The 20,273-nt window shown below is 33.4% G+C and overlaps 1 protein-coding gene across 7 annotated transcripts in view; it reads left to right on the top strand.

The window, feature by feature from the left end:
* The window catches only part of Med13l (mediator complex subunit 13L), a 280,561-nt gene that overhangs the window by 33,606 nt on the left and 226,682 nt on the right, over positions 1 to 20,273 (top strand). For all 7 annotated transcript variants that reach the window (XM_063225704.1, XM_063225705.1, XM_063225703.1 and 4 more), the window contains one exon: positions 7,937 to 8,174. In XM_063225704.1, the coding sequence (XP_063081774.1) occupies positions 7,937 to 8,174 (238 nt within the window). Of the gene's footprint in view, positions 1 to 7,936; positions 8,175 to 20,273 lie in introns of those variants that run through there.

Below are 20,273 nucleotides of genomic sequence, written 5' to 3'. Positions count from 1 at the left end.
GAAATTCTTTTTTCCTGGACAGTTGCCATGAATTATTTGACTAGTCATTGCTTCTTCATTTTCTGCATTTTCTCCTTCTGAGAGCTGCTTTGGAGGGCGCTGTTTATGTTAGGGACAGAATCCAGGCCCTTGCACATGCTGAGCACAGTGCTCTACAGCCCCAGGATCCTAGAGATTACCTTCAGATTTTAACTTTTTGGGTTATCCTCTAATTGAATATCACCACCCCAGTTTTGATTTCTGTTATTTGCTTTATTTTCTGGAAGATTTCCTGTTTATCTTCCACACATTTTAATAAGTTTTGTGATTTTTTGTGTCATTATTTAAAACGTTCCCAGAGCTTTCTTTTGATTATCTCCCCTGGCATAGTATCCTGTTTTTTTTTTTTTTTTTTTTTTTTTTTTTAATCTAAGTATTAGTGATGAGTGTTTTAGAAGTTTGTTCTCCCAATGTAGTCTGTTTCCTCAGATTCGTTTCTATTTGTTTTTGTCTCTGTAATTGCTCAGTGGTTTTCATCATCTATTTAGTAGTTCTTGATAATGTTTAGGAATGGTCGATAAAAAAAAAAAACCTTAAGTGCCGGGGATTTAGTTCAGTGGTGTAAGTGCTTTTGAGTTCAATCCCCGTACCAAAAAACCGCCCCAAAACCAAAAAAACCCAAACAACAACAACAAAAACCCAAAAACAAAACAACAACAATAACAAAACCCTTAAGTTCTGAATATATGAATTAGGTTTGTTTCCTGTGCATTTTATTTGGAGAGTATCTGATGTCAGTATTTTAAGATCCTTCCATATAGCTGTTAAGATTTCCCACTAAAGACTTTTTCAGGCTATTTTCTACTGGATGAACGATCTACCACAGGTGTTCTCCGCGCTGAGAAGTGGTGGGGAAGGGATGATCTTACCATCCATTCTCTACATGTTCACCAATCCTGGGTTTTCACTTTGGTTCCTTGCTTTCAGTTTTTCCAAGTCCACATATGCTTTGTTTTCTTGTCTCCAAGTAATACTCTTCCAGTCATTTGCTGGGCAGGAGAAGGTGGAGTAGCTCAGCTCCGTGCATTGGGAGGTACCTGAACATCTCAGTGCCTGTTAAATAGGCTTTAACCAGGTTTCCTTATTTTATCTCCCTGTTGCACTGCCTTTCTGCCCTACTACCAAAGGTAAAATATGGCTAAGATTCCTGAGGCTGAGGGAATTGTGTCAGCTGGGGTGTATGTCCACTCTCTGTCTCGTGTTCTCTTTTCTTAGGTATTACACATTTTACTTCTTGAGCATCGGCTGTAGCTTTTAAAATTTTCATGCTGTTTCCGCTCATGTTCTACATACTATTATGATTTTATAATTAAACAAAAAAGAAACTTCTTCACTGGTGTTTTAGAGGGATTTAAGAGAGAGCAAAAGCAGATGTGTGTGTTTACTCTGCCATCTTTATGTTTAGTAGATTAGTTATGTTTTAACAGACATTTTCCATTAAGTGTAACACTTTTTCCTTTCCTGTGATTCCAGTTGAAAGGTGACTGAATATGTTTACTGTTTCCTTGATCTTTTCAAGCAGTTACCCTATCGCAGAAGGAAGTGAGGTTAGGCAGATTTGGAGTTTCCTGGGGCTTTTATGTTAGCTGCACATGCTCATAGATGTCTTTTCTGCACACCACCTCAAATCCTGCCCGGGTTGAAGTTAACTATAATTGCACTGTAGTTTCAGAACACTCTTTTTTTTCAATTGTTGCTTAAAATTCTGAATTTCTTCTGGCAGTTCTTCTCATTTTAAGACATCTAGTAAGGCTTCTCTCTTATTTACAAGTTGCCTTTGTGAGTGGGATGTAATTAGTTTGGGCCAGGAGACTAGAACCCATTTAAAGTATGTAGGTCAGACCTATCACTTTACAGCTCCTGAAGCTCAGACATCCTGAGGTGGAGTAGATTTCTCAATGTCATGTAGGTAAATTGTTGAAAAACCATGCCTAGAACCTGCATCTGCTGATCTCTAGCCCATGTTCTTTTCCACGATACAACATTCTGGGTTCATTTTTACCACTACGTCTGTTAATTTTGTTCTCTTTCTTGATACCATAGTTTTATTTCTGGAAAGCCCTATTGCAAGTTTACTTTGTGAGTCCTAAGGAATCTAATTATGATTGGTCACTGTAAATAAACGTTTTTTCTTTTGAGAGAATTTTAAAGCCAGTAAACTCCTTTCCTACGTATTGTACCTAAAAAGCAGTGCACTAATAAATAGTATAAATAACACACAATGTATTAACCATCGTTACCCTCTATTTTTTTTTTAATTTTATTTTTTTCTCTTTAAAAAAATAAATGCAAAAGAAAAAGAAACGGTATAAATTTTCTTTGAATTATATTTACGTTGTTAGGAAGTGAATTTATCCTGACTTTCTTGTAATCTGTTTAACTAGAACCATTCTGAATTGACTGTAGTGGCCTTCTGTTTATGCCAGCAGTATCTCTGCCAGTTGAGTTTGATTTTCAGAGAATCTCGATTGCTTGTATAACAGATGCTAGCCATTTCTCAGCAAGCTTTCATTTAGCCTCTTTTGCTATTAGAAAAGATATTTTCTTAATTTGTCTATACATATCCTCTAAGAAACTAGGTTGTGTAGATACGTTTCTATAGCGAGAACATGTAAACAAAGATTCAGAATTACTTGAGTGAATTAAATGTGTTATGTTCATGGGCTAGTATGTGGGCACTCATTGAAGTTTTTTTAGTACCTCAGGAAGACTAAAGAAAGATTCATGAACTTTCTTAAATTAGAAAGTATGACCATGAACTCTAGTCATTGCTAAATTGAGTTGATGACAGTTTCTTTGTACTATTTTATAATCCTCTAGGGCTAATTTTTACCATTTTTACACATTAAGCAGAATGGCAGAATGGAAAGAATTTATGCTTTAAATTCAGATATGATTTAAACTAGTTATATTCAGTATGTGCCATTGCCATTTTTAAGGTTATGGCAGAACTATTGAACCTTTTCAGTTCTTTATTTCTTTAGTTGTTTGAATAGAAGGATTATAGATTATGTATGAAGATCCTAGATCTTAGTAGACCTCAGTTATCATACTGATGGACTATTATTATACATATGAACATTCTACATTTATTGCTTGTATATTTTAATTTCATCTTTTTTTGGGTGTGTGTCTTTTTTTTTTTTTTGGATAAAGTTGTGCTGTGTAGTTCAGGCTGGTCTTAAACTCACTATTGTATACCCAGGCTGGCTTCCAATTTAAGATCCACTAGTCTTGGTCTCCCAAGTTCTGGGATTTCAGGCATATACCACTACACTCAGATAATTTGATCTTTCTGATTCTATGCATTATTTTTGAAACCATGTCTTTTTAATTAATTGTTTATTGGTACATTTTAGGCATACAGAACGATCACATTCATCATAGGGAATTTGTATTTATATATAGTATAATTTCATTCTTTTGTTTTTCCCCTACCATCCCTTCAAGTTGTCTTCTGCTTATTTACAAAAGCTTTGTTTCCATTTCTTTCTTTTCTCATTTTATTTTTCTTTTCCTTTCCTTCCCTCTCCTTACTCCTTAGTTTCCCTTCCCATTTGAACGTTTTCTTCATATTACACAATATAAAGTTTTGTACAATATCTTTTATAAATTTTGGTCCTCAGTTACACTTTCTGTTTCTTGCACCAGAGAAACAGTGCGATATTTACACTTGTGTATCTGATTTACATCATGTAAGAGTATGGCCTCAAGGTGCATCCATTAACCTAGAAATGTCTCAACCTTATCTTTCTTTATGGCAGAGTAGTGCTCTGTTGTATATGAAAAAATGTAATTTCATTGTCTATTTCTCAGTTGATGTGCATTTGGGCTGTTTCTAAGATTTAGCTATAACATCTTGCCACTATACACATGAGTGTGTGCATATATTGCTGTGGTATGATGCTTTTAATTCTTCAAGAAGATACCAGTAAGGGGAATAGTTGGCTGCAATGTCTAGTCTTAGTTTTTCAAGGAATCTCACACTGATTCCACAGTAAAACTATGTAATTGTAAGCAATAAAATTATGCATCTGTTCATGTTTGGGACACAAATAATTGCATTTTATGATAATTTGAATCTAGAAATACTTTAAAAGAATTGCTTCAAAATATTTCAAAACAATAGATGAAGAATTTTGTGTTTTGGAGGTACACATTTATGAAACATTTGGACAGCAGAGCTTGGAATAGGATTGATTTTAAACTCTAAGATATGATTATATATGAAGACATTTTAATACAGTTAGATACCATACATGATGGACATTTTTTCTTGGACAATTCCAGTAACATTGTTTTTCCTTTTATCAAGCATTAATTCAAAGTTTAAATATCCATTTTCTACTTATAATTTTATCTTTTTATTAAGCTTGATTGGTATTTTATTGTGATGTTTTCCAATGAAGATTGGTATAACATTTAATTCTAGTTTTAAAGGAAGTAAATTCGTGTAAAAACAACTGGACATTTTTCAATGCTTTGGGCTGAATTAGTTACTGAATTGTTGTAGCTTTGCTGTTATGTCACTTGCGTTTGTGATATAGCACTTGCTCGGATATCTTTGCAAAGAGCACAGAGCAGGTGGTAGGTCTGCCCCTGCCCCTGCCCCTGAGAGCAGTGAGGTGCTGATGTGAGCAGCGGGAGTGCCAAGGAAACCATTCTGAAGCAAAGCCAAATGTTCTGTGTGCTGCACTGTGCTGCACGTTACAGGGAAAAGTGTTGTTGTGAGTAGATCACTGTCCGTAGACTGTCTTGTATTGATGCATTTGATGTTTATGATTTGTCTGAGTTTTCTGTTTAAATATGGCTGGTATTATCAATGGTTCCTATGTATGGTTGTGTATTTGGTTTCCTTTGACATTTATTTAAAAATTGATGTTAGGCTTTCTGATTAAAATAGACATTGTTTTTATTTGAAGAAAAAAGGCATTTTTGTGATAAGTTGACAGAGGTATGAACAAGTTAAAAAATAGTAGTTCTACGATTATGATATTAGTATCTTTTATGTTTCTGTATGTGCCAGATACTGTCCAAAGAACTTCATATATATAGTAATTCCTCAGTATCTGAAGGATTGCTTTCACAACCTGTCTGCAGACACTGAAGTCTATGGATGCTTAATCATTTATATAAGCATAGTATTTGTATATAATTTATGTACTTTCCACTGTATACTTAATCATCTCCAGACTACTTATAATTAAAGTAATGGGAATAGGTGTGATAGTGTATTATTTAGGGAATAATGACAAAAATGTGCATGTTGAGTACAGCTGTGTGTTTTCCTCAGTATTGTCTATCTGTAGTTGGTTGAATTCAGGGACATTGAAGCCACAGATACAGAGGGCAGACTGTATACTGTCTCATTTAATCAGCAACTCTGTGAGCAAATACTGTTTATCTTAATTTTAGAGGTCAGACAACTGAAGGTCAGTGATATAATTTGCTAAGTATTTGCATACTTGCAGCTAGTGTGTAAAGAACTGGGATTTAAACTCAGGAAAGTGGTGTAAAATTATACCTGTGATCAAGTATGTGACAATGATTTCCTTCAGGCAGAAAGACTATCAGCTAGTACAAGGATATACCCTTCTGTTAAATTGGCAGGGTTTTTTTTTTTTCCCGTTTTCTTTTTCTTTTTTTTTTTTTTTAAACTCAGGACCTTGCACTTGCCAGACAGAGGATTTTTTGTTTTGTTTTGTTTTGTTCTTTGTTTCTGTAGTTCAGGCTAGCCTTGAACTCATAGCAGTCTTCCTCCTCAGCCTCCCAAGTGTGCCCCACTATGCCTGGCTACTTGGGAGGTATTTTAAAAGATACAGTTTGGGAAGTGATTACTTACATTGAAGGGACCACCAAATTGACAAGCAGTGAGTGTGATGAGAGACATCATGAATCCTCAAATATTTGACTACTAGTTTTATATTAAGCAATCTGTCTCAAGGAAATAATTAGGAAGATAACAATGTTCAAGGTTGTTCATCAGTTCTAATAATTATAATAGTGGAGGAGTCTAGTTATTAAGGATGGCTAAATTACTTTCTCCGAACAATTAAATAGAATATTACCCAAACATTAATTACTGTTTTTGAGGAATACTTGAAATGTGTAAAACTAGTGAAAAAGCAGGATATAAAATCGGTATGATTTCAATTTTAGTATATGAACTGTTAAAGTGAGCACTGATTTCAACTTTAAAAATGTATATATAGAAAAACAACATATAATCAGGTACTAATAATTATTTCTTGTGTATTATTTGAGAACTTCATATGTGTGTATGTTTATGTATGTGAGTATGTGTGTGTACAGGTGCATGTCCTGGGTATGAGTTTCATACATGTCAGGTAAGTGCTCTGCCACTGTACATCTTCAGATGTAGAATTCTTTACATTAGTAATGTGATACTTTTACATTCAGAGGAAATCAGGTGGCTTACATGGAATGCCTAAATAGTGCCAATACCAGCTTTTATGAAAATATTCATTAAGATTAGGTTTCCATATCATAGATATAAAGGAGTGTAGCTGAATTTTAGACGGTATTGTTTAGACATTAAAGTTAAGCTTTTTAATTTGGATTGAAGAAACTTTTTTTTTTTTTTGCTGCTTAAATAACATCATTATAGTGATTGTTACTGCTTTAAACTTGTTTCACTGATTCTAGAGAAGATATGGCTACTTTTCTACCTAGTGGTATTCGTTTTTTTGGAAAGGAATTTGTTGATAGAAGTGGATCGATTTTGTGGAGGAATAGCTTACTGAGTAAGGATTGACTGCCACAGACCGGTGGGTGGACTGTTTGATAGAGTTACATTTTGAATCATTTTATTCTGTTTTGAGTACACAGTTACAGTTTATAGCTACTTAAGTAAGAAATTTAGCTTTGAAATATATTTTAAATTTGCTTCCTTAATCTAATCTTTAAGAAATCTTAAAATATAAATGTGTGTAATGGAACAAAGTTATAGTTTCGGTTTTCTACTTGTTTAAAGTTCTCATGTTGTAAAATGTGTTTAAAAAACAAAAGACCAAACTACATGGTGCTGCATGTTAAGTAACATGAATAAATTGCTGATAACTGTATCAGCTTTGTTAGCAGCTTCTTCCTAAATAGCCTTTTGGCATTTGTGATGAAGTACCCTGATACATGCTAACAGATTTCCTGATTCGAAAGATTTAAAATGTAGCTTCTGAATGGGAAGAAATTGGAAGATACAATTTGAAAGAAATTATTTTGCATCTATAGGTTGAGTGTCCCTTATCTGAAATGCTTAGGGCCAGGAATGCTTGAGATTTTGGATTTTTTTTGTTTTCTTCTGATTTTGGAATATTTGCATAGATTTTTGGCTGACATCCCTGATTCTGAGTGTTTTGGACTTTGGCTTTTTGGATTAAGGGTGCTCAACTTGTGTACACTTAGTTTTTTTGTTTTTAAAGTTTTGTATTTTTAAATTTTAATTAATTTATTTTTGGTACCAGGGATTGAACTCACAACCTTTCACTTGCCAGGCAGGTGCTTACACCGCTGAGCTAAATCCCCAGCCCCTTTACACTTAGTTTTAAATCATCGGGTTCTGAAAATATAAGAGTTAAGTAAGGAATAATGTAGAAAGTAATGTTTATATAGAAATTTACATTAATGTTAAAGTAAATAAATAAGTTGAACAGCAGATATTTTTTATTTTGGAATTTAATATACAGAAGAACATAAAAATCTTAACGTCCCCTACTTCAAGAAGTGTTTCCATATATTCTTCATTGAGAAAAAATTTTATGATATGATATTTAATGTCAGTAGTTATCTCAGCAAACTTGTTTTTCTCTGTGGAAAGTTTTCTTTTCGTGGTCTGTTAGTAAAAAGTAAAATCCAACCAAAAATTTCTTTTCTTTTTTAGGCTGAACTCACGGGAATCAAATGGCGTAGGTACAATTTTGGAGGACATGGGGACTGTGGACCCATAATTTCAGCCCCAGCCCAAGATGATCCAATCCTGTTAAGTTTCATCCGCTGTCTGCAAGCCAACCTGCTGTGTGTATGGCGTCGAGATGTCAAGCCAGACTGTAAAGAGTTATGGATATTCTGGTGGGGAGACGAACCCAACCTTGGGGGTGTAATACATCATGAACTGCAGGGTAAGGATTTTTTAAAAAAATATTTGTATCATATTTCTTGGAACAGTGGTAAAGTTTGATAAGATTAAGACTTACTTATTTAACAGAAAGATTCCAGAATGTTTAATAACCAGTGTATCAGAAAAAGGAACATCCTCACTCTCACTCTGCTTCCTCTAACCCCTGATTTTTCTCAGATTGCTATCTATCCCCAGGCATGCTGAGAATTAGAACCTTGTGAATCTGCTATTGTTAAAGGAAAGTATTGTGTTTCCTGGGTGTGTTGGAGTGGCAACAAGGCTAAGAATCCACTGTTTTTAAATAATAGTGTATTGTGAATAATTAGCAGGGCAATGAAATGAGCGGAATTGTTTTTTCTTGGACCATTGGCTGTTGTGGTTCATTGCCAGCTGAATTTTTGATGGACACCGAAATGTAATGCAAGAACTTAGTGCAAGCCTTTTTGGACACAATTATTAGATGATCTTGTAGAGTATTTTTGAGAAAGATTTAAAGATCTGGTCTGATTATTATAAAGGATCTTAGCAGATTTTTCCTTACTTTGTTCCTTCATTTTATGTACTTTAGTGATTCTAGATATTGGCTTAAGTATTGATTAATTTTAACTTCAAATAGCATCTACTATCTGGAAACTTTTAAATTAATGTTAGAGCTTCATTATTTTAAGGTGCTTTTTATAGATTTCTGACCAGGGAAATTTTATCACTCGTTTTTCATTTCTGGTAAAAGTTTTTACGCCATTCCCAATGGATTCTATTTAAGATGTTGTGGAGTTTTTCTAAATCAAGACTAATTCTAATCTTATAAGTGTTACTGCTTTTTGTCTTTGTCTCCCAGAGTCCACTTGTGTATCTGTACTACTGACTATATATTTTTAAATTCATGGTAGAGGGGCTGGGGATTTAGCTCAGCGGCATAAGTATCTGCCTTGCAAGCAGGCAGTCGTGAGTTCGATCCCCGGTACCGATAAAAAGACAAAAAAAAATCGTGGTAGAAAACTTTTGGGTAGTGTTTGAAATGTTTTCTTAGTGGTTGTTACTATTTTTTAAAGAAAGGAATAAAACTAACTAGAGCACATATCTATGGGTTTGTTCTAAAGGGTTTAAATTTGCCTAGTGGATTTCTTGCCAACTTTCCACACTTTGCAAAGTCTGCCGGCAGCTGTCTTGTAAATCTGTGCCGTCTCCTGCCCCAGCAGCTAGGAGGTGGTGAACCACAGTGGACTAATGGGAAACTACATTGTTTACTTTCTGGTCTGATTATTTTTTAGGGTGTTTGCTTTCGAAGTATCAAAGCTCTTTCTCGGTGCGATTGCATATTTAGCTGATTAATCAGAAAATATCAAGACTTATCATCTTAAAACTCCTTCACTTAGTTACTTGCTAAGTCAGGTAAAATTGTTGGAACATCTAGATTACTTTTAAACTTGAGATACCTTCTGGGACATACTTTTAACATTTCTGTTTGTCGATTTAAATATGAAAACACCTATTGGCTTATAGTTTTTTTGTAGAGGAATACAGCTTTTTTCCCCTTATGTATTTTTTGTACTTTTTTTCTGACTCTTACCTTTCATTTCTCTATTCCATTCTGATTATCTTGTGTTCTAATTTACTTGTTTTGTTTCTTCTCTTTTTTGAGGCAGTTTCACTGTGCAGTTCTGGCTGATCTTGAACTCATTTTGTAGCCCAGGCTGGCCTCAAACTTGCGGTGATCCTCCTGCCTTGGCCTCCCAAGTGCTGGGATTATAGGCTTGTGTCATTAGGCCTGGTTTGATTTTGTAATGATGAAGAAAACAAATTCTACTGTTAATTGTACTTACTTAAATATATAAAATTATTTAAGTATATCAGCAAAGAAAATTATCGCTGAAGTTAGAAATAACTGATGCTGTTACTACTTCTGATTGACTTTTACAGAATTAACAAAAAGGTGTACATTACGTAAATTTCTTAGTTAAAAAGTTAGGAAAACATAGAACCACAACATATAAAGAAGAAAAAAAATTCTAGTGTGAAACAGTGTGAATACTTGATGAGTTTATGTATAAATGAAGTTGGTACCATGTTATCTTGCAACTCAGTTTTTTCATTCACTATTATATTATATTTATTTTCCTATGAGAATGATTACTATTTATTTTTTTCTTTTGTGTTTGAAAGCTCTGTAAATTGTTTATCCTTTGTGTGCCACTGGAAATTATTGTAGTGATAGAACATCTATAATAGATGAGTGAGTCTTTTCCTTTTAATATGTTGAATTTTGAGGAAGTTTTTAGAGTCGATCATATAAAGGGCCCATTTTTGTATATAAAATTAGTTGGAAAGGGTAATGTATAACTCAACCTAGTATTTGGAAACACTTGAAATTTAATTTGAAAAATGAGTGATATAATAACTATTTCAAGTAAGGTATCATAGAGCAATCATTAAAAAACAATGCAAAGGAAATATTTTAGTTGGCAGTCATACAAATTGAGGATATTTAGGAATCTATTCTTCAATATAGTTGAGTTATTTCATTTGGGTAAACTAAATTTTAGCAGACTTTAGAGACAAACATAGTGTTTAATTTATTTATTTAATAGCAATACTGGGGATTGAACCTAGGACCTTCACATGGAGCTACATTCACAGTCCTTTTTTTTTATTTTGAAATAGGATCTTGTTAAGTTGTCAGAACCAAACTGGAACTTGTGATCCTTTTGCTTCAATCTCCTACAGTATTGGGATTACAAGTGTGAGCCACCATGCCCAGCTCTACCTTGTACTTAAATATATAAAGTATTCCCATAAAATAATAATCCGGGGGAGCACGGGGGTAAGAGGACATAAAAAGAATTAAGATCTGTTATGTACATGTGTTAGCTCCCCAAGATGAATGTAATCATTACATACTGTATAGATGTACTAATAAAAATAAAAATTAAAAATACAGCTGGTGTAGTGGTGTACGCCTTTAATCTCAGCACCTGGAAAGCTGAGGAAAGAAGATCTTTATGAGTTTAGGGCCGGTCTGGGCTACATAGTGAGTTCAAGGCCACTGTGCAATGCAAAGACCCCGTCTCATAAAAGAAAGACATTTATATAAAATATATGCATTGCTCACATATTGTGATAACCTTAATATATTAGTAATAAAAAATGACTCTACAGGATATGCACATTAGTTTTATGTTACAGTTTTAGAAAATGCTTGAAATATTGATGAAACGGTATAAGAGAACACAGTAATGCACTTGTCATCTATCCCTGCCACTTGTATAAACATTTCTTTGGCTCTTCTTGGGGTAATTGCTGCAACATTGTATGGTGTAGTGGTTTGGGGTCTGTGCTCTGGATTGCTTGTGTTTGAATTCCTGCATGGTCACTTAATGGCTGTGTATCTTTGGTTGAGTTTTAAAAGTTTCTTATTGTCGGGGTTGGGGATTAGCTCAGCAGCATAAGCGCCTTCCTTGCAAGTGTGCGGTCGTGAGTTCCATCCCTGGTACCGATAAAAACGGAAAAAAAAGAAAAAAAAAAGTTTCTTATTGTCTCACTTTCCTCACTAAATTGAGTTATGAGCCTAAAGTTGACAAAGTACTCAAAACAGAGCATGCAGCAGTTTATCTGTAATTGTAATTATTACTATTAACTACCATGATGACAAAATTAACACTTGCGTAAAAAATTATTTTGCCATTATTTAAACCACTTGGTTCTGTTCTGTATAACATTTAATGTTTGCTAATGTCTGTCAGATATTAAATTTTAAATTATATTCTTGGTTGAAGTAATTATATATCCTAGTTATAATGTTTGGGTAGAATAACTGGGAATAATAAAATGTTAGTGTAGTGAAGATAACCTCTGCTCATATGAAATTTATCTGCACTTTCCTGACAAGCCCAAATAGCATTAGAAAGAGATCAGTACATTAGAGTGTGACATTGTTGTACCCCTGTGAGGCAGAGTTAAAGCATTGCTGTCTTCTGCCTGTAACTGTGCCAGAGCAGAATACATACTGTGTATACATCTGTCCTTGTGGCCACGTATGTGGGTTCAGTTACAGAGGTCTGGTAAAATCTCTACCTTTGATAAGTTTATATTCTAAAAAAAGGTTAAGACATGATACATGTGTATATGCTGGGAATACTGTAAGAATACAAGAGAAGCACAGTAGAGTAACTGCTCTCCAAACAGGCACTCAGCTTCAGGACATCAGGATCATCAGTGTTCTATAAACTTGTAATAGGACTCTACTCTAGAGCTAAGGCTTGATAACCTTCTTGATTTCTGGTTCATTCATTCCATCTCTAGTATTTGGCAGCAGCAATAATTAAAGCTGAATATATAATAAGAATTTTCAGCCTTAAAACGCTTGTAGTCTTTGAGGAGGTTGCTAGATAATCTGTAATTCAGATATAGAATGGAAAGTACTAAGATGAGGAATTTGGCCTTTTTGATAGATTTTGAGGCATTGTTTTACATTTAATAAAGTAGGAGAGATACAAGATTAATCTGGCAGTGATATATAAGGTAAATATAAACAGGATGACTATAATATTGTGATAAATTCTAAATTGGATTATGAAATGAACCATTTTTAAAAAAATTTTTTTAATTTTATTTTAATGAGATTAAGACAAAAGAGGCCAAAACAAAGCAGATCAGAACAGAACAATGTAAGCAACACAGCACTTGGCCACAAGACAACCGGATAGTAATGGTAGCCCATTATCTCTTTCTTTGAAATAGTTGAACAGGGGCTGGGGATTTAGCTCAGCGGCATAAGCGCCTGCCTTGCTAGCAGGCAGTTGTGAGTTCGATCCCTGGTACCGATAAAAAGGAAAAAGACAAAACAAAACAAAACAAAAACAAAAAAAACAAATAGTTGAGCATATCTTCACATACAATAGTATCAAACATAACAAAACAGTATAAAACCATTCAAGAGAATGAAAGTATTACAGAGTATTCAGAACCAAATAACAGAAAATGAACAATGGCTACTATATTTTCTCACTTTCCATAAAAAATTTATACTATCACACATATTAAAATTCAGTAAGACATAACATGATAGAACCAATGGAAACAGAAGAACAGAAGCATCGTAGGACTTCAAAACAAGATGATATTAAATCAGCAATTGCTGCCATAATGTCTTATTTTCTTCAAAATAGCTGTTCATACCATCACACATAATAAAATCAAACCACACAGAATAAAACCATTCCAACTAATGAATGAAAACATTATAAAGCTTCACAGCAATGTAATGGGGAATCATGATTACCATAAAAATCTTGTGTACTTTTACCATTTCTTACACTTTTACCATTTCTTACTATACGGTATTTATATATGTGAGTTTGATTTATTTCGCTTATGAGTATGGTCTCAAGTTGCGTCCATTTATTTATAAATATCTCAGTGTGATCATTCTTTATAGCTGAGTAGTACTCCATTGTATAAAAATACCACAACTTTTTTTTCCATTCCTCAGTTGATGGACACTTACGTTGTTTCCAAGATCTGGCTATTACAAATTGATGAACTTAAACATTACTAGTTAAGGATACAGATTACTTTAGGTTAAATACTAAACTTTATAATGAGTCTTTGCCAGTTTTATTTTATCGTTTATACCTTTGTTATTTTTAGCCTGATTAAATTATTTTCCTTAATTTTCAGTTTGGATTTTAGAAATTAACAGTATACTACATTGACTTCTAATTTAGCAAACAAAATCATCCTATAAACACAGTTTTCTGGTCAATTCACTGCCCAATAGTGACAGGAAAGATGTAACCTTGAAATTCCAGAATAGCAGGAAGAGAAAACGCAGACCTCAAGAGACCAGAGATGGTCTCAAAGCTTTAAGAATTTCTAATGTAAGAAGTAGCAGATACATTCTGGTGTGTACGTAAGAATGTTTCTTTAATCAGTGAATGAGACCTATTTTATGTGGTTTTTTAACACAGCATAGTATTGCATTTGCAGAAGGTTAGTGTATAATATATATGCATAAATTTAAAAATGATAGAGACGTTTCTGATTTTAATTCTCAAGAGAGTAGAAATATCTAATTTTCTTTTATGTGCTACAGAAAAAAATCTTAGCATTAAATATTCATTGCCTATAATTTAAAATTTAGTAGTGTATTGTTTCTTTTTCTTTTGACTATTTCAGGTAGACGAATTTATAGCATAGCAATAATATAGTTGTACACCTCTAAAAACGATTGTCCTAGTATAAGTATCAGAAATTTTAAGAATAGGCTTTATTGTGAGGATAGGGACAGAATGGCAGTTCCCATCCTTTGGCATGTTATTAAGAGACATAAATACTGCTTTTTTCCTCCCTTTTAAAAGTGTTGCCACCTATGCCAGGATTTGTGGGTCACTGTAAACAGTGTTAGGTGTTAGTAGCTAGAAAAAGTGGATCTGACTTTCTGAAATTGACCAGCATGGCATAATTTAAAACACTACTATTCGCTTATACTGTTGAGCTAATTGGAAACTTTTGGAAGAATAAAGGTGGTGAGGAAAGAAGGCTCAGAAAAGGGAAAGGGGAACCAGTTGGTTAGTGAGAGAGTGCATGTAGACTATAATCAGTAACTCCAAAAGGTAGCACTGCTGTAACCTTTGTTTAGATATATCAAAGGAAGAACTAAACTCATGTCTCATGTTTTTATTTGTAAAAATGTTTTTGTATGTGTATATGACCCCCCAATAAATCATTTGAAAGTAATTTTCAGACATTATAAATCCTTAACCGTAAATACTTCAGTTTGTAAATCCTATGAGAATTTGAGATATTTTCTTATATAATCATAAAACTGTTTTTCTTAAATTTAATGTTGAGGGCTAGGGATTTAGCTTAGCCACACAAGCGCCTGCCTGGCAAGCATGAGGTTGTGAGTTCAATCTGTGGTACCCCTCACCTAAAAAAAATTTAATGTTGATGTAATTAGAATATCTAATATTCAATTTATATTTAAATTTCTATAGTTTCCCCAATAATATCTTTTACAGCTTTTCTTCCCTCTGAGCCAAGGTCTAGTTAGGATAACAGTTTACATCTAAGCATTTCCTGTCTTTAGTTTCTTCCAAGGCAGACTTCCAAACTTTCCTTTTTTCCCTGAGTTCCTTTGTGTTATTAGAAGGAAGAAGTTCAGTGCCTTATGAAATTCCTTTAGCTTGAAATTGTTGAGAATCAGCTTAAGCATTTTGGCAGGAGTATTGTGTAGGTAATGGTGTGTATATGTTCAGGGGCATAACATTGGGGCGCAGCTTGTCAGTTCCTCCCGGTTTTGATAGTACTGTTTGATCACTTGATTAAGATAGCATCTGCCAGATCTCTCCTGTGTAAAGACATGCTTTCCTTTTGTGAAGTATGGTTGAAGTGGAATTTTGAGACTGTGTGACTGTCTTTTTCTTCAAACGAGCCTAATTTTGAACCTGTGTAGGTCAACTGAAAACTTTTTTGAACTATATGCCTTTTTTTTTCTCGTCTTTTTGTGGCAAGGGCTCTCTATGCAGTTCAGGCTGGCCCAGAGCTCACTTTGTAGCCCTGACTGGTCTTGAACTCGCAACGATCTTCCTGCCTCAACCTCCTGAGTGCTGGGATTACAAGTATGAGCCACCACGCCTGGCTGTACTATATGTTTTTATGAAAGCAGTTAAGAGATCAAACAAAGACTAGACTGTGTTTTTAAGTTAGAGGGGAGGTCAGGATGAGAGAAGAAAGTCATTGAAACTTTAGCAAAGGCAAATTATGATGGCAAAAGCCAACCTCAGAAAATTAATAGCCCCTGTTGGTTAGCATACTAAAAACAGAAAATGGTGACATTGAATTTTCTAAAATCATCAGCATTATAGTATTACTAAATAATTTAAGAGTGTGTGAACCTTTAGATAGTTTTTGACTTCTAAATATCTTTGACTAAATAAAATCAAGTGCATTTGAATAGTATTATAAATGGGTTTATTATTAATTGAAATGAAAAAGTCATGCCTCATAAAATCGATAGGAATGAATTATTTCTAAGTAAAATAATTTAGTTTGAAAACTTCTTCCAAGGAGAAAGTCTAATCTCTTAATTTTTTTATTTTTGTATCTCTTTTCATTATTGGTGGTAAATTTCAAATCACTGAAATTAATCTATGAATTAATATTTTTTAATTACTAGATTTATTTTAAAGTATAGACTTATGGTGACCTTATTACATCAGTTCTGCAGCATTGTAGATTTGTAGTATTTATTTTATAGATTTTGAGATTATTTATTTACATAGTGCACTAAAGGTAAATGTTACTTTACCTTTCATATATATTATTTTGTGGATAAAAATAGAGGAGATACATTGGTGTTTCATGAGAAGCAACACTTGCAACGTGAAGTATATGTCCAGAGATAAATGATAGATCTAAGTAGTTTGTTAGGAAAATATACTTTGATTTTATTGGAATTATTTATTCCTGTGTTTTGTTCTGAATGTTACACAAAGCAATAAAATAGTAATAATTTTCTCTAAATAATGCTAGTACATACATAATAATGTTGGACTGAAGTCTTTTTTCTTTTAAGGATTATTATTACTATTTTTTTGGTACTGGGAATTGAATTCAGGACCTCACACTTGCCAGGCAGATGCTGTGCTAGTGAGCTACATCCTTGGCTCAAGGATATAATTATTAAGTGTGTATAGTAATAAATTTATATTGTAGAATTATGGTAAGATCATATCGTCAGAGTTCCTTCACATGGGGATTAGAAAAAGATCTGCTGAATTAGATTTATTAAGCTGTATGTGCTTTAAACTGAGAGAACAAGCTGAAATCTTAAAACTTTTTAGTGTAAATAAAATTGATGTGTCCCCATAGGCAACTTACTGGACCATGTAATTAGTTTTTTTTTTTTTTTAATGAAAAATGAAACATTTATCCTGAGATCATAGAGAAATAGCATGTTTAAAGAAAGGACTTTTGCTCTAATGATATGAGAGTTAAACAGTTGGTAAAAATTAGAAAAATTGTTTTGGGGAAAAGTTAAATCTAACTAGTTGATTGGGGTGGAAGGAATGGATTTATGCACTGGTACGTGTAGGCATTGTGGGCTAAAGTTTTTGCATAGGCACAAAGTTCTCTATTTTTATAAAGTTGGCTAAAATTCCCTTTAATGAGGTGTTTGAGTCACCATTGGAACAGATTTAATATTGACCTAATGCTTGATAAACTGTTAGTATATTAGTTTTTTTAAAAGGTAGGTAATTTGGATGAATACATTGTGACTGATAAATACTTTAGCAGCTTAAGAATAGCTATATTTGATATCGCTTCCCTGTCCCTCATTTGTGTATATTGTATTTCAAAGGCTTGGCTTTTAATAGAAAATGGTTAAGATTTACATGAGGCTGCTAGACATTAGAGTGGTAGAGCTAAAGGTTTCCTTGCCCATTAAAATGATTTCATTGTTTTACTTCTTGTTTCAGGGAGATCTATTTAAGAATTGGAATGTGGAAAACTGGGGGAAAAATTTAATGTTAATGGAATTACAGGCCTAAATAATTCATGAGAGAGTTATGTATTTGAACATTAGATTTGAATGGGATACAGAGGTGAAGTTACATATAAAGTGGTACCTTGGTTCTCAAACTTAATTCTTTCCATGATTGTGGTCATAAATCAAGTTAGACGAGAATGTAATCAAATTCATTGGTTAGGTTCAGTGTTGACCTTATGGTGAAGTCTGATTCATTCTTGTCCAGGTTGGTGTGTGACCAGAATCATGAAAAGAATTAAGTTTGTGAACTGAGGTACACTGTACAGAGAATACATTTTGTTTATGTAAAGTTACTGCCGACATACTCAGATGGTACTAGGTTTTTTTGTGGAGATGAAATAGAAGTCCTCAAGATAAAAACTGGGGCTTGCTTAGGAAGCAGGGGAAATGGATCTTGTGTATCATAACAAATGAGCATCCACTTTCATTTTTATGTTGAACTTAACAAAACTGAAGTTCAGAAGTCCATTGTAAGTCATGTCACTAGTAACTGTGGAACCCAAACCTATATTTTGTGCTTTTTAAAATTGAAACCATTATCTACTAGGATGGTATACATAAGAAACTATGTGACAGTTCCATATTAAATAAATAATAAACTTTACTTGACCATTTTAAGTAAAACTCATGTAACTGTTAAAATTTAAAATCTAATATATTTCTCATATTGACAGAAAAACACTGGCTTGCATAGTTCTTTTTTTTTTTTTTTTTTTTTTTGGCTTTTTTTCGTTTTTATTGGTACCAGGGATCGAACTCATGACTGCCTACTTTCAAGGCAGGTACTTATGCCGCTGAGCTAAATCCCCAGCCCCTGCATAGTTCCTGAAAGAAGCATTTGTTTTCATTTTAAATGATTTCTATGACACTTGGCAAATATTGGTTCACGTAGCATCACCTTATACATTTAGTCTAGATCATCTGAATTTATACATGCCAGATATGTAATAGAGGAAGTAAAAATAAAATATTTAAAATTTGATAATACCACATAGTTGAATATTTAGACTTCATAAAAATTAGGACCTGCTATTATAAATCTCTTGAAGTAATTGAAAAGAATTATATACTTGTCATTAGAAATCTTTTTCCTTTTCTTCTTTTTTCTTTATTTTGGGTACCGGGAATTGAATTCAGGACCTTGCGCTTGCCAGACAGGTGCTAATGCCGCTGAGTTTTATCCCTGGCTGTGTATCTACTCTTAGGCAACTGATATTGAAAAATCAGAGATATATAGCAAAGGAATGAGGTAACTGACGGATAAAGAGGTAGATACTGAGCTTCCGTTTATTGCAACAAAATCTCTGGGGCTGTGTAATGTATAGTAGACTAAACTGATTTACAGATTTTTTTTTTTTTTTTTTTTTAAGAAGAAATATTTTTGGAACTAGGAATTGGAATCAGGACCTTGTGCTTTCCAGGCAGGTGCCATTTGGCTGAGCTATATCCCCAGCCCTGATTTACAGATTTCTTAGCTGAACTTTCTGTCAGTCATTTTCAGAAAAAAATATTTAAATGTTTCCATTTAATTTTGTTTTGTGTTGCTAAAATGAAAATCAGCTGTGAACATCATTATGGGCTAAAATTTTAAAATTTCTTTAAAAAGTCTTAATTATAGAAATAACATAAATATGTCCCCATCAAAAAGATGCAAAAGGAAAAAAAAAAAATAAATAGGTATTTGTTTGAAACAATAGAGAATCATGAATGTGGACTCTGTTGCTTTAAGTATTTCATGACTGAGCTGTTGTCCTAATGCTACCTGAAGAGATTCTCATTCAATATCATTATGGTGAGTAAGTGTTCAATGATTTTCTTTAAAGCTTCATTTGTGTAAATATTTTCAAATCATTTTCACAAACACTGGGCCACATACGTATTTCTTATAAACCTGACATTGGTAAATGCACTTTTTATATAATAGGGTCTTGTTTTGATCCTCGCTTTTTCATATTGTGATTTGGCAGCCAGTTCAACAGAATAAGCATTGTCCTCTTGAGGCCCATCTAAGATTGAACTAAAGAGCTTCTACAGTATTCACATGATCATACAGTTAGTTCCTTTTTTAAAAAAATGCTGTGATAGTATAGCTAAGTTTGAGCTGGTTGCAGGGTATTATGGTAGAATAATACCCTGAAGCTGTAGTTAATCATGTAGCAGAACTGACTTGATTAAAAAAAATAAAGTAAAAATTGGATAAAGATGAAGTGCCTTTGTGTTAAGAAAAGATTGTGTGTTTATAGTGGTAAAATGAAGGTTAAGTTGTTCACAATCTGTCATTAGTAATGTTCTCCCTTGTTTAATATAATGCCAAATGCAAAGTGTCTTTTAAAAATTAGTTTTACTACTGACTTTGGTGGTCTTGGAGATGTGAGACTTTTTGCCAATCTTGGAAGTACCAGTAGTGAGCTAGTAAATATTTGTGAAATGACTGCTGGACCAAGGGAAGTATAAACCACTGCAAGTTGAAAAGTATTTTATCTTTCACAGGAAATTTTGAACTTCTTTAAATGTAAGCTATTTTAATGTTTGCTATTTGTAAGAAAACAT

The sequence above is a fragment of the Cavia porcellus genome, unplaced genomic scaffold, assembly GCF_034190915.1.
Source record: "Cavia porcellus strain 051 isolate PalLab524CR breed Dunkin Hartley unplaced genomic scaffold, mCavPor4.1 scaffold_16, whole genome shotgun sequence".
Taxonomy (NCBI): Eukaryota; Metazoa; Chordata; class Mammalia; order Rodentia; family Caviidae; genus Cavia; species Cavia porcellus.
This window is presented reverse-complemented; position numbering and strand designations above follow the sequence as displayed.